We start from the raw sequence: 15,703 nt of genomic DNA, 5'->3' as shown, positions 1-15,703 counted from the left end.
TCCAGTGGAAGTTATTTTAATAGAAATAATGTAAACCTTAATAGAGAGCAATTATACTTTATATTAGTGTCTCTCTTGACTCCTCTAAAGTATTACTACTGCCAAGAAAATTAATCTTACCCTCTTTTATGTTGAATTGCTGGTAGTTCATACCAGACATTTCTTCCTTAGTAAGAAAATGAATCAGCACAAAAATTCGAGAGCATGGGTCCAACTAAAAGAATTTAGGCAGAGTACAATCTCATACAAGATACTGAATCTCTAAATCCCATGCTTTCTATCTTTACAACCCATGCAAGAGATTCTCCTTGTGACTAGCTGAGTGGCCTTCCAGTGGCACAGTGAAAGAGCCTCCTTTCATTCCAGTGCAACCCAATAGCACCAGAGCAAGAAAACTACAACCACGGAAGTAGTATCTATCTGGACAACGCCATCAGTGAAAATAAATACAAATTCTTCTTCAAAAAAAAATTATACATACAGATATATATATGTACACATACACACAAATACACCCTTCATAATGCTAGCACATTACTACTAAAGCAACTTTCTTCTGTTGTTTGAAGTGTAATGCCTGCCTATTTAAACCTCATCTCAAATACTTAAAATATTATTTTATTCTAAAATTGTAAAAGTGCTACTATAAACGCTATTGTCATTTATTAATATATATTGCGTGCAACAATTATATAAGACTCAGGAAAACTACTTTTGGTTATTGCTTCAAAGACAAAAGAAATAATTTTTCCTAATTAAAAATATTCCTGTGATTTTTATTTACCTTGAACAGTAGATGACTCAGACAACAATTACTGAGTAAAACAAGTTCTGTGGTCACAGCACATTATGTAATCATATTGCCATTCAGTGGAATTGGACTTATTTATTATGTTTTATGATAAAGCCTTTTATTGCCCTTCCAGAATCCCAAATCTGAGATGCTGGCTTTTCTAATATTAACCATTTTTCGGTCCTACAAAGGAAAGAAACCTTTGAAATTTTTTAAAACTTTCTTAATGATGAACCATGATAAAATGTGCATGTACATAGAAAGCTTTCATTGGAAATTATCTTCAAAGCAAAATAAATCATTGAAGCAAACCAAAAGGTAGTGAAATAGTGCTGAATCTTCCTCTTTGGAACCATCCTAGTTTCTTTAAACAAAATGTGAGACTTAAGAGACTGTGACTGATCTCATATTGGAGTTTAATCTTCTAAATCTGTATTGTTTCAGTAGAATTATCATCAGCTTTTATTAGTAAGAAATCAGAAGTAATAAACAAGAAAAGGTTAAAGAGAACAAAACTGAAGTTAGGTGCAGAGATATGTATATAAATACAACAAGAAGATCAGATTGCTACCTTGTTTTTAAGCTAGAGATCAGCACCAATTTTTTCTCTTTTGGAATTCACTTTAAATCATAAAACTAAAATAAGAGACATTTTAACTTCTGCTTTTTTTCCCAGGCTTGCTCTTATCCCCCCCACACACTCACCCCTGATTTCTCCTGCGAGAAGTCAATATTATCATAACAAAGGATCTTGGCATCTGCCACAATGATCAACAGAAACTGGTAAGAGTGTAGCTCAGCAGATTTCAGCCCCTACAAACCAGGCAATTCAGAAAAAAAAGTCAATGTTTCATAAACAGTATCAGATTTGCAAGGTCAAAATGAAGAGATAAAAGCACTTGCAGGAGAGAACCACTTTATTTTTACATATGCATGGAAAGAGTATCTAAACTTGCACTCAGTTCTGAAATACCTACTCAGAAAGTTACTGGAATGAAGATTCTTTTGACTCCTAAAGACTCCTTGACTCCACAAACAAATATAAATTGGGTTTTCTTACTAGCTGTGCCACAAGCTTTTTTTATGTTTTCTCCACACTCACCTTCTCAACAAACACCAAAGTACTTATCTGCAGGACCTTTCCAATAAGCAGCACACATTGCTGATATTTTGTTTTATGACTGTTTATATTCAATTTGGAATTACATAAAAGCATGCTTCCCTATTCTAATGCCTATTTAACAAAGAAACACGTACTGCATACAAGATGAGACAAGTTAGCTTATATCAGAAATACAGAAGCCTAAAGGTTACTATTGCAATGAAGAAAGATGTATCGGTGGCCTGTCAGAGAGTGCCCAACTCTGAAAACAAAGCACAAATTGACTCCAGAGGACATAAAACTGGCATGCCTAATGAAATAAAACCAAGACTCTTGTCAGCCTTTGCTGTGTCCTTGTTCTGCTGCTGGTCACAATGTGTCAATTCACTTTTAAAAAATGCATTACACATTATTTTAATACTGTATTTCTTAATGAGTTTCGTAACTTTTCTTCACTTTGAGCAGTGGAAACAACTTCATATTACAGTTTTAAATATTCATGAGGAAATTGTACCTATTACAACTTTAAAGAAAAATTTCTAGATTTTTATCTGCTCATTAAGAGATTCCCTAATGCTTATTCACTCGCAGTTTATTTTTGTAAAGGCAAGATTTTAAAAAATGGGTTTTCAGTACAGGAAATTATAGCAAATTTTTTCTTAAAAGTCATATTGTTTTTGTTTAATCTATTTCTCTGTAATACATTTATAAAAATATTTTTAATATGGTATAATCTATAAATAGGAACAATTGATTAAATTGAAGAAATTATTCATTTATATCAAATCATTTTATGTGGGTGCTTTAGAACAGAATTCAGATATTTAAAAGATTTTATCTGAGACTCTGATAATATTTTTTAAATTATTTTAATCGCCTGATAAAAATTCAAAGAAATGCCTGTATTTTTAAATACTTTTTTAATAACTCCTACTAGCGATCAGCATATATGGTGCATTATAAACACCAATATCCAATTGGGATATAAGACGATTAAGTGGTAAATCAAGTAAGGTCAAACATGAAACAGTCATTACAAAAAGCTAAAAGATAGCGCATTTAATGGTTGGACCAAAACTGCCTTTTGTTACAACTCCTAGCACCATCCTGGCTGATGGTGGCACGTGATATTTTTGTTCTCACTATCTACTGGGGTGGGGGAGGCAAAAAAGAGGTGATCACACTTATTAGACACCAAGCCTCCCATAGTTGTTTGTTTGTTTGGGTTTTTTTAATGAAAATAGGGAAAGTACATTTATGACTCTATCTGCACAAGCTGGACGAAGTCCCTAATTTCCACAGAGGGAGGAAAAAACTCTCCTGCCCCTACCTCTCATATGAGGAGCTCAGAGTAACTTACAAAAAATGGGCTGAGACCAAGCAAACACAGCTGTTCAGAGGTGAAAATAATTAAGAGAACATTGTTCACACTCCTTCCCAGCTGCACTTAAGCAACAACATTGTGACATCCCATGTGTCTTCTACCTACTTCGATCACAGATACACAGGAAGCACAATAAAGATACCTGCAGCGTGCAAAAAAAAAAATAGAAAGGTTCTTCAAAACCTGAAGTTCCACGTTCTTCAGCAGTGTCTGCTGGACCAACCCATTAATTAAATGAATCCCACCAACATTTGCAATTCAAAAAGGAGTAGGTAATCAGGTATACTCTGGCAGCCCTGATCAGCTACATCGCCCTGCCAGCTTGCTTACTGATGGGCAGCCACAATCACAGCACAAGCCCTAGATATCCCACACTACTGCCTGACACAGCTGAAGCAAAAACCACCCAGCCTTAGCTACAGCTGAGGGCCAACACTGTTCTGCTTTTAGACATCACAGGTCCGTAGGAAAACCAGAAACAGCCTCTTCAGACTTAAGATTAGTGTCTTCTGAATTAAACATTTCTATCACTTTTGCTTGCAAATATATAAACAAGGATTTGACCTCAGTCACCAACTTTTTGTTAGGAATCAGTGTATCTGTCAACAAGGGTGCATTACTATTTCTGTTTCAGCCAGGTAGGGACACACTTGTGGTGAAAGTGGGTATTGTAAAATTCACAAAGTCCATTTTTTGCAAAAGTTTAAACTAGTCTACAGTTCACTTTACCATGAATACCCATCATTGCCTTCCTCCAGCTGGCTGTCTAAAAGCACAGTAGCTTTCCTCTGAGAAGTTAAGTTTGACTCAGCTCAGATAAAGCTGTTTAATTAGAAAAGCAGCAGTGCAATCAAGCAATTATTTTGCATTCTAGACCAGGGTATGATGTGGTCCTCCCACCCGTGGCATCTGTAAAGTCTTATCACCTCATTACACATTTTTTTCACTCCACAGGGTAAGTAGCCTCATCCTTGGAAGCACTATCATTATTCCAGGTAACATTTACTTCATAATTTATTGCTTCATTTTTTGTCATCTACAACAGAGCTTTCTTTGCCAATTTACTTTTTCCATTCTTCGCAACTTTTCCACCCACTTGTAATTACCCTTTGCTGCTGTATTCATCCAGCCAGGTCTAGAATCCTTCTGTAGAGGTTCTACATCTAAATCTGACTTCCTATATTTGTTGTTCTCTTCTTCAGACACAAAGTTTATAATCAAACATATATTTTCACTAAAGCCTTACCATATTTTTAATGCAGATTGCAGTGTATCTTACCTACAAATGTATAAAAATCCAAATCATCAGTCTATTTCAATTATATTAAAAACAGATCTCTCTAGTTTAGAGCATTCACAATGGGTAGGCTGGCTGAAGAGCTAAAGGTGATAAAATCATGTGATATTGCACACGAATACTTCTGTGGGTGACTATCACACGGTACTATTAAGAACTGCGTACTAAAAATGCATACAATGAAGTCACTACTTTAAGAACATATTGATACTGTGAGAATATTTAGCATCAACCTTTTGGAGAAATCTTTTGGAGAAACATGGTTTCAACAAAAATGTGTCCAGTCTTGCAATGTCCTATAGTGTTTACAGAATGGCAAGTAACATCCATTTAAAACAGATACAGCTCGAAATACAGTAAGTCCTCTAGACAGACTTTTTCAAGATGAACAATAAGAAGTCTAATAATAGTTTTTAATAACCTTTTGTTTCATACTGTTCCTATTTCAACAGATTACAATTTGCTACTCGCAAATAATTATCAAATTCTGACTAGATTGTAAGTAGAATTTCTTATTTCACTTAGGTCTAAAGTGTACAAAGCAATTTGTTATTCCCTTTATCTCTTGCTTCAGTCTTATTGCTTTGAAATAAACCTATCTAAAATTCATTAATTATTTCCTTGCCAATTTTTCCATTTTCTTTCCATTAAGGCAAACTTTAGAACAAAACATTGGCAAACACTTTTTTTTAATATTACCTATTCGACTAAACATGTTACTATAGGTTTCATTAAGCTTCAGAGAAGTTTCTGTGGTACCTTCAGAGATAAAGTAGGAGGGGAAAAAAAAAAAGATTCACTCGGATTCTGAGTATGGGGGACAGGGATAGGACGGGGGATGAAACCAGATACAATCTGGTCAAACTTGTAGTCAGCATCTCATATACACTAAGTTGCCTAAAGTAATGTTAGAGCATGTAAGAGCTTGTTCAGTAAAGCAATACACAGAGTCTGGAGGACAAAGTGTTTTCCACTAAAAGCCTTTTTTTTTTTTTTAATCTCGTCAAAAAGGCAATCACTCATGTACTGTGTTTTGCTATTTATATTAATATAGCCAAGTATTATACGACACAACTGTAGATAAACAGAAAAACACTCTGCAATTTTTTCTTAGATCCTCTTAAAATATTAGCACACATATTGCCTGGTGCGGAACTGTATCAGCTGGCCATTTCAGAGAACAGACATGAAATACAACTTCCATGAGATTGCTATATGCTACAAACTGAGATTTGTTAACACATTGAGTCACATACTTCAGTTAATTCAGCTGCATGTCCTTGTTCTCAAGTTCTTGCCCAGCATGGACTTCATATTTTAAAAAAAGGACAAAGAAAAAGTAACACGGCTCAGTGAGCTCTACTTCCACCCCTTCAGAAAAACATTCAGTTGCTTCCACTGAATAAACAAACTTTACCTTGCTTTGCAGAAACTCACATTGTTTCATCTGTGTGCCCAAGTGCATCCCCCCAGCTAGCAGAGAGATGTGTTGCTTGTGCTCACGGCAGCCCCTGCTTATGCCTGCATCTCTCCTTTAATTATGCTGCTATTTTGATTGCAAAAATGGAGAGCCCTTAATGCAGCGTTGAAAACTGCAGTGCATGCTCGGAAGCAGTACTGATCCAATTACCTGGTTTTAAGAAGCTGTCTAAGCACATATTGTCTTCATGCAAAATCTGGTTGCTAGCTCCTTTATGGAGTACTAGGAACTCGGTCCAAAGGCCATAACTAGAATTAGACTGCAACACATCCAAATTTTTTTAAGATTCAGATGAAATTTCTCACAAAGATAATTTCGAAATGTGAAGTTTTCATATGAAGCAAAAATTAAAGAGAAAGCAAAGTAAAATATTTATCACTCTTGCTCAATTTCAGGGGTTTTAAGGAACCTTTTGCCTTCTTTGAAAGATTACAGTGTTACACCACAGGCAAGGTTGTTTTTCCTTTAATATTAGGAGTTTCTTGTTGCAAAACGCACAGCAGTTCTTAATTAGCATTTAAAATTAATAGAAGTAACGTATTATATGTCTTTTCTTCCTATATAAAATACATATATTGATAAGATTACCTTTTCTTTACACTCATTGCCTGAAGGCATATATCTCCATTTAGCCATTTGGTCAGTCTTAAGAGCTTAGACCTTTCCAAAAATCAATCTCCTTATACCTCTGCAACACAGCTGTCCCTTGCCTTGGCTTGCTTTCAAAAACTTCTCACCTTCAGCCCCTGAGTACCAAGGGATCCTTTCAATCCCCCTACCTCTATGCAGTCACTGGTAGTTTGCCCATGCCCTGGGATTCCCTCCCCATTTTATATTGTGGCTTTATGCTTTATACTAGTAGCAGTGTGCTTTGCGATGCCAGGAGGCTGGCAAGAACACTGTCCTCCTAGACAGTGTCATCCCAGAGGACCAGAGCGAGCTCTGGCAAAGCAGTTGCCCTAATTTATGCATTACTAAAATCTAAGTAACACCCTCTAAAATTGGAAAACTTGCTAACCAAAGACTTATACTGAATGCAATAAATACTGCAGTTACTACATCAACATATTACTATCAAATAAGATAAATTATAATTCTAGTTAGGAAATACTGATTAGTTATGCACAATTGAACCATCCCTACTGAACAGAAAAACTGCATTGAATTTTCGTTGTAGTGTGTAAGTTGTTTGGTAGTTACCTGTACATAAAACAACCACACACATTTTTTTAATTGAAACTGTTTTCCACCTTCTAGTAAACACAAAAAACCCAAGAAACCCATTCTGCGCACTTCAGTAAATTTTTGTATCATAAACCAGCATTCTTCTGCACTATGACAACAGTGTTCATATTAAAAACATTTATGATGAGCAATGTTTGCCCATAAATGACTTAGTAATTTTAAAACAGAAAGTTTGCTCTTCATATAGCATTTGTCCCAGCCATTTGGAAATCATCTCTTGGGCCTATCACAAGATGACTAACTACTAAGGCAGTAAATATTACAAGAAATGCATAATTCTCTGGGGAAAAAAAAGATACTGATACTTACAATAAGATCTGTGCTTAAAAACACAAGAACAAAATTTTTCCACTTGATGCTTTTTATAGTTCATCATTACTGCCAATGAGTCCTATATTCAAGCTTTAATGCACAAGACAGACAAAGGAATAATTAGTTTTCAATATTGAAACAGCTTTCTAAATATTACACATAAGCTTTTACTAAAGATAATAATCTATATACATAGCGTTTTGGCACCTTGCCACTGATGTATGGCCTCTAATCAATTGCTTGTTCAGCACTGAATATTCAATACATTTTGTATACAGAACAAAATGGTTATCTTCTGAGGAAATTAAATACATTTTAAAATAAACTTATCTAGCTGAAAATTTTGGACACTTAATGCAGACCAGTAGCTAGCAAAGGAAAAATAAAAGAAAAGGTTAAGCAAGCTGCCTAGGTTTTAATTCAGCTCTGTCACCAGCCTCTTGGATGACCTTGAACAAATCACTTCACTTCTTCGTTTCCTCCATTTGTAAAGATATCAACAAAGATACCTAAAGCGGTAAAACAATCATTGAAGTCTATTACATAAAATCATTATTAAACCTAACAAGTGGTTCTTGAAGCTTTCCCCTCCCCAACAGATCCATGAAGCATCTGTGAATCAGACACTTTTCCACTTCATCTTTAAATACTTTATAAGGTTCTCAGCTAGATGTGTTAACTCAGAAAAAGGTTCTGGACACCAGTGAAGGTATTGAAAATGTCTGCCTAGTATGCAGCTGCAGATAAAAAGAACGTGACATTAAAATGCACAAAGAATAGGCCAGAAAATAAAATTAGCTTTTCCAATGCCTTCATATAAATTAATAGTATTATTCCATTTGAAGGAGTGTTTGCACTACAGGTCACCCCTTCTTTATGGGGATATTCTAGGATGACAGAAGGTTTCAAAGATAATTGGTGAAAATGATCGCTACTTGCTTTCACCTTTGGACCAAAGGATCATTTATTGTATAAAGTGACTAAGAGAAAGTATTCCATGAGAACCAGAACCAACAAAGACTGCTTGTCATGGATTTGTCTCTGGTAGTTGACTGCAAGCTTTAGTCTGTTTTCATTTTTTTCCTACTCTTGCCACTGAGCCACGTATAAAGCTACAAGCTGGTACAAAGTCTTTGATACCAGCTTATTTTGTAGTCCTGCCTTTAGCAGAAGCCCTTAGAAGTCTCTCATCATCTATGTAGCTGCAAGTTTCCAATGAACCTGTAGGAAAAGAATTGTCTTTCACAGCTCTAGCACATCTTTGATTGAGAGTGTTACTGGAGAAAGGAGGATGGTTTGACACGATGACTGTATTTGCTCTCTTTCCTTAAGAAGTCAGATAATATAACACGGTAAAAATACACAAATTAGTACAGATAAGTTAATTCTCCCATTTTTCCCCTATCCTACGCCATAAAAGTAAAGAAACTGAAAAGGAGAATTTCACAGCTCATAATAGGACAAACTTCTCAAGGCAAGAAAATGAAAAAAGAAGTCACTGAGATTAAGATAAAAACAATGCAAGCAACAACTAAGTGTTTATTTATACGTAGAATATCCCATATGATTCCTTGAGCGACAAAAATAACGTTGGGTAACTAAATCTCAGACTTCAAGTATGAGTCAATTTCTAATAGAAATAAAATATATTAGAAACAAAACGTCCTTTTGATGCTAGAGGTAACAGGCAATATCCTTTGCTGACAGAAGAAGGTGCTTAATGCTTCCTCCGGCCCTTGCTAAAAAGAGGATACTGAATTAGTAGGATTTCAGTGTGATCCAGACTGAAACTCTTTTATTTCTATTGAAACTGCAATAGAAAAGCAATACATAAATTTTCAATTTAACACAAACACAACGTAGCTCAAAACATTATGAAAACAAATGCCCAGCATACGATCTTCCTCTCAGGATTAACATAAATCAACTGAAATTGTTTCTTAGGAGGCTCCAAGAGATTTATTTGGTACTGTTTTTCTTGTTATTGACAGGGTTTGTTTAGTGTATCACATGACAGCAGCTCTACATACCTCATCTTGCTAAACTGTACGTCAATGCATCATACCAGGCAGGGTAGCTAGTCTGGTGGTCATCAGAAATTCATCTATTGCCAGTTCCAATCTTTCAATATTTTTTTTCAAATTATCATTCATATTCCATTTTAGCCCATATAGTCAAATTCTACAACAGTTCAATACATGTCAATATGGATATCCATACTTCCAAAGATATGAAACAAACTGTTCTGCATGTATTATCAGAATACACATATATACATTTTTCAAAATTTATTTTAAAATCTTCAGTTACAAAATTATTAGCTTTTCGGAGGGGAAAGAGCCAATACAACAACAAACTGTTCTTTCTAGAACTACTACATATCCATGTCACATACTGTGAGAAATAAAAAAAAAAAGAAAAGAAGAAAAAAAAGAAAGAGCAAGCAGGCAAGAGTAACCTTGTGTATGTTTGTGACTGCATCTAGTCTCCTACCTGGAATGCTGCTGGCGGCATTCACCATGCAGAGGTTTAAAAGCTTTGCTATTGCCGACAGATTGTGTTAATTTTGGGTGCATTTATCAAGTACGTAACACATGCCATGTTTATAACACACAGGATGGCTTTGGTAGGTATAGAAAAATTCTACCAGAAACAAACTTTATGAACATACACAGTTATTTAATTTACCAAGTAAAAATTCGTGCACCGTAGGATATTAAAGAAATAGATGTATCTGCAAGGCAGTGAGCAGCGTCCATGGATGCATCTCCATGACGTAGGTACAGAGGCTGTCTTAGTCCAGCAGATAAACCCACCTTTTTTTTTTTTTTAAAAAAAAAAAAAAAAACAAACACAGAAGAAAAAATCCGAAAAATGTAACAGGTAACGTTATCTTAGCATTAATAACATATTTGCTATAGATAAAGGCTTCATTTTTGTTTCAAGTATTTTATTAAAGTACCATTTTAAAGCAAATTGTATCAAATCAGAACTGTACAAGTCCATCTAGACAGTAAGGCTATAAATTTGAGAAGCTGACAAAAAAATCACAAACCCACAATCCATTACTGAATGATGTCAGTGTTATAAAAACATACTCGTTTTACTCCGTATTATTTTAAGGCGCTATTAAGACCTTATATACTGTAATTAGCAACAGCGAACGAGACGATTCACAGCTTGACGTGTATACACTCATTATAGGGAAACAAGTTAGTGAACGATTGATAGGTATACACCCCTCCTAAAAAATACAGCATCCACCAGAGTCATACGTGATAAACAGGTCTGAAAAAGCTACAACCTCTCCTACTGGTAGCAGCCAGGCACAGGAAGAGATGAGTTGACGTACAAGTTTTATGTTTTGTAAATGCCACATTTTTTATGATGATAGTGGAAGCAAAACACCCACCCCAAACAAAACCTGCGAAGTTAATTAACCTAATCGCACAAATTCACAGGGCTAAGGTAAAATCGAGGGCTGGTCCTCAATAACCTGAAGGACCTTCACCCGAACAGACATTTAAGACGCTGCAACAGAAGCAGCGGGATCTGCGTGAAAACAAGCCCGCTCATAAATATCAATTAACTCACGTAAGGCTACAACCACACGCAGTTCAAAACAGAAATTCGTGCCTCAGACACCTAAACCCTACCTGCACCTATACATGAGTTCTTAATTTCGCTAGAGAACACAGGATATGCTTTTTCAGGACGGGAAATACGTTTTATTTAGTGTTTCGGTGGAAAACGGCTTTCACTCCTAGTCAGGCGCTCCAGGGCTTGCTGGTTTTTGCTCCATCTTCCAGTCCGTAACGCTTCACTCCAGCCCCGCGGCTGTCGCCTCAGCGAGGCCGGGCGGCGGGGGAGGCACTGCCCGGCGGCCCTCCCGCCGCCTTCCCCGGCCCCGGCCCCAGCCCGCCGCGCCGGGGAGCCTCACCCCCCGGGGCCCGAGGCGCTCCTCGCCGCCCCCCTGTGAGCCCACATCTGCCGGGGAAAGGAGAGCGGCTGAGCGGGGACGAGGCCCGCGGGGAAAGGGACCGCAGTGCGAAGGAGGGGGAGGAGGGCGCCGAGGGGCATGCAGAGGCGCGGGGGCACCTACCAGTCCGTGTGCGGCTCGTCGATGACCAGGAGCAGCTTGAACTTTCTGCCGGCAGCCGAGGAGACGGCGGAGGAGGGATCCACCAGACCGGCCGAGGCCGCCGTCTGCTTCACGGCGTTGGAGAGGGAGCTGAAGAAGCTGCTGCCCGTTGACTGCTGCGGCGGCGGCGGCTGCTGCTGCTGGGGGGGCGCCGACTGCGGCGCCTGCCGGCGCTCCGCAGCCGGGGAGGCAGAGGCAGGGGCCGAGGAGGCGGAGGGAGGCGGCGGCGGCGGCTGCTGCGGCTCCGGCCGCTGCAGGTCGGTCATGTAGCCATTGGGCAGGTTGGCGATGAAGCTGCTGTCCGAGAGCCTGCGCCGCAGAAAGTTCATCATCTGGCCGGGCGAGGGAAAGGCGAGGCTCTGGCGAGGAGCGGGAGGAGGGCGCGGAGCCGGGCGGGAGGGCGGCGGGCGCCGCGGCGGGCTCTGCGGTCCGCAGGCGGGCTCGGTCGCAGCCTCACTGCCGGCCGAGGCGGGCGGCGCTGCCTTCACCTCAGCAGCGCGGCCAGCGGCGGCTCGCGCGCGCCTGCCGCTCCCGCCTCGTCTCTAGGTGGCAGCCGCGCGCGGCGCCGCGCGCTGAGGACGAGGAGAGCGCACGCGGAGCCTCGCTCCCGCCCCGCGCGACGGGCGCCCGGGGGGCCGGGAGGGCCCCGGCCCCGGCCCCGGCCCCGGCCCCGGCCCCGGCCCGCCGCTGGGGTGGAGGCCGGGCCGCGCCGCTCCCCCGGCGGTACGGAAGAGGCCGAGGGGCAGCGGCCCAACGAGCGGGGCTGCAAACCTGCCCTCCTCCTCAGCGCCCGGCGCCGTCCGGCGCGGGAGGCCGAGGCGGTGCTGGGTGCCGCCCGAGCAGGCAGCCCTCGGCAGCGCCCCTTCTAAGCGAAAGTCCCGCGGAAACGCGTCCCCTGGGCGGTGACAGCGCTGAGCTGGGTCAGGAGCGTCGTGAACGCTGCCCATGGCACCGCAGCACGGAGTCCCACAAGTCAGGGAAGGCGGCTGTGCGGTCCTTAGCGTCAGTTACAAGTATGAATTAAGTTTTATTTATCGCCTGGATACGAAATGCCTTCATTTGTCAGCAAACAGCACGGGGCATGGAACAGCAGCGTAAGCAGCCCGCGAAGCGGAGCTGCTCCTGGTTGTATGCAGCGCGCATCAGCGCAACGACGGATGGCGTCGCCATGAACTGGAAGAGGAAGAAACTGCTGGGAAGAGCCCTGTACTGGCTCAAATCGCTCTGCCAGGACCAGCGGCAATTTAAAACATATCTATGAGACGTTCCAGCCTGGGAATCGTTTGTTCCGGCAGCTGCCCTCAACCTAACCGCTGCAGTGTTGCAAAGGGAGCAATAGCAGCAGCAGATACCAGCTCTGTAAGAGGAGGCACAAGCACTGCCATGCTTACATCCCCCAAAATGAATGAAGCCTCTTACTAATAAACAGTGGTAGTGGTGGTTCTTTTTTTTTATTAAAAAAACCAAAACAGTTTAATGAAGGTGAAGTGTTCTGTATCATCAGGCAATTTTATATTGTCAAGGAGAATTATGGGTGCATTTTCGTATCTTAAAAACTTAAAGACCTTCTTTAAGAGTAATTTGAATTCTCTTTCCCCTGAGTTTTGGGATAATCACTATGTGTTTTAACAGAAAATACATACTCAGCCTTTATTGTATGATGTACACATTTATCCAAGATACATAATCGCAAATCATTTTGCAATTGATCTTTACAGGCCATATTGCATGTAACAGGTTATACAGAGTAAATTCATGGAGCAATTTCTTTTAAAGTTAGAGATTTGATAATGCTTTCCTGATGCTAACACTTCCACAGTTTAAAGTTTACACATTCAAAGGTATAACCGCATAGGATTCGTTAATGAATCATTGAATTTAGAAACGTCCATATATTTATCATGACAGAAAATGAAATAAAATATCGAAGCTATTAGAAGATGCTTACATTTTAAACACCTTAGATAAACTGGGGGCAAATGTTCACTCTGCAGAGCCATAATATAGGCTACATAGAGATACAGCTTTTTGCATTGAGGGCACAGAAAATTTAAACAAGAGGAACAATCCTGGGCTACGACTGCAGTTAGAATGTTCCTGTCATTTCACCAATCCGTGGCTTGTGCTGCCAGAGAAGTTGCGGAACTGCACTTACATCTAGATAAATTTAGGTCTAGTGGGATCTAGAGAGAATAATTTTCTCTCAGTAGTGTTAAGATACCTCGGGGCTATTCGTATTTCTAAAAAGCTTGTATGTAAGCGCAATAACTCAAATCATCTACAACACATGACACAGAAGCAAGTCACTTGCAGACAGAGGTAGAATATTGCACTTCACCATGGCAAGTGCACGTGTTATTTCTACTGATATTACACATGCAAAGATGATGAAAATCACAAGACTGAGGAATATGCTTGAAAAATTGCATCAACAATCCCCCCTCCCTTCTCATCTAAAAAGCAGGAGGCCAACATAAAGAAAAAAGCACTGCTTATACTTTTCAAAATATGAGGTTTTATATGATACAAACAGTTTCATCTTCCCTGTAAAGAGATCACTGAAAAACGCTCTTAACCAGTCTGATATGAAAAATGGATATTTAGACATTTTTTGAATTACCGTTCTAGATTGAAGAGTGATTCTATAAAAATAGCCCCACTTTGGACAGACTGCTTCCTATACATACTGAGAACCTGCTTATTTTACTGACAAACATCAGTCAGTCTTGCAGAGCCAAATTAAGCCCAGCAGAATGAACTGTATTACATTTTGCTGTGCACATTAACAAAAGTATTAACCAGGTCTCTATTTCAGGGCTGAAATCTATCTTCAGTGTCAGCTGTAGTCTTTGTTATGAAGGCAAGATACATGTAGCAAATGGAAATGATAGGGAGCGATTTGAATGTCAGGATCCTTTACTATAAAACGAAATAAAAATGAGTAAACAGTGGTTAGGCTGCTCAAATTTCAGTGATGCAAATTCCATCCTTGCTAACATATTTGTGTGGAAAACTTTTGTTTTCTGATTGATGAAATCCAATTCCTATCCATAGTACTTTCTTGTGTATTCTCAGTGCTGCCAAATAATTACTTTAAGATTATACAGACTGATTCTGTATTGGAATCATGGCCAACACTCTCTGATACGGTTGGCCTTTATGGTTTCATGAACTGTTAGATGTTTGGATAAGTAGCAGAAGCCTTGTTCACTTACCCTATGCACTCAGAAGATGTTATCACTACATAGAATGCTAGAATAGAAGGTATTTCCTAGTTTACACACTTTATTCACTTTGAATGCACTGTCTCTTCTCTATGAGCATCTTCTCAGAAATGTGAACTAGGGTTTTTTTTGTGTTTGTTTTTTTTTTTAACCTCTTTACATTACCACTATCTTGACTAAAATTTAAAAAAAAAAAAAATGAATCAATCATCCTCAAATGCTAGACTTCAGAAGTTTTTTAAAACATACCGTAGCGTATTGTAACAACTTATAAATCCAAAACTGCACTAAGGCAACTGGCAACTGAATTTGGTCAAAGTCTCAAAGAACCTGGTCCCTAGTGCAGAACAAAACAAAAAGCAGAGTTCTTCGCATTGTTGTTACTGTGAATGGAAAACTTTGTTCAAAGAGTATCAATAGAATATTACGGGGAGCTTGCTAAATTTAATGGTACGTAAAACTGTGCCTGAAAAAGAACTAACAGCACTTTTTGTCCAACCTACTATTCATGGTACTTCAACACCTCATGACACGTTTGTGAGATAATTCAACATGATTATGTCTGGTAAGAAGTGAGAATACTGAATCACCGGTATGTTAAACAACAAAAAGAGTCAATATCAGAGCAGAGAGTACAACAGCAATTTTAAATCCAGTCTTGTTTCCTAACATTGAAATCACAATACAAAAAAAGATCAAATTACTGGGGATTAGTTTTGTTGGCA

The 15,703-nt window shown here is 39.4% G+C and overlaps 1 protein-coding gene across 1 annotated transcript in view; it reads right to left on the bottom strand.

Moving 5' to 3' along the window:
- SYN2 (synapsin II) overlaps window positions 1–12,239 on the bottom strand; it is a 192,635-nt gene extending 180,396 nt beyond the window's left edge. The window contains exon 1 of the mRNA XM_075159387.1: window positions 11,716–12,239. Within this exon, the coding sequence (XP_075015488.1) occupies window positions 11,716–12,086 (371 nt within the window). The 5' untranslated portion in view covers window positions 12,087–12,239. The remainder of the gene's footprint in view (window positions 1–11,715) is intronic.
- Between the last annotated feature and the right edge of the window lie 3,464 nt (window positions 12,240–15,703).

The sequence above is a fragment of the Calonectris borealis genome, chromosome 10 (assembly GCF_964195595.1).
Source record: "Calonectris borealis chromosome 10, bCalBor7.hap1.2, whole genome shotgun sequence".
Taxonomy (NCBI): domain Eukaryota; kingdom Metazoa; phylum Chordata; class Aves; order Procellariiformes; family Procellariidae; genus Calonectris; species Calonectris borealis.
Note: the sequence above shows the minus strand (reverse complement) of the source record. Positions and strands in the feature narration are given on the sequence as shown.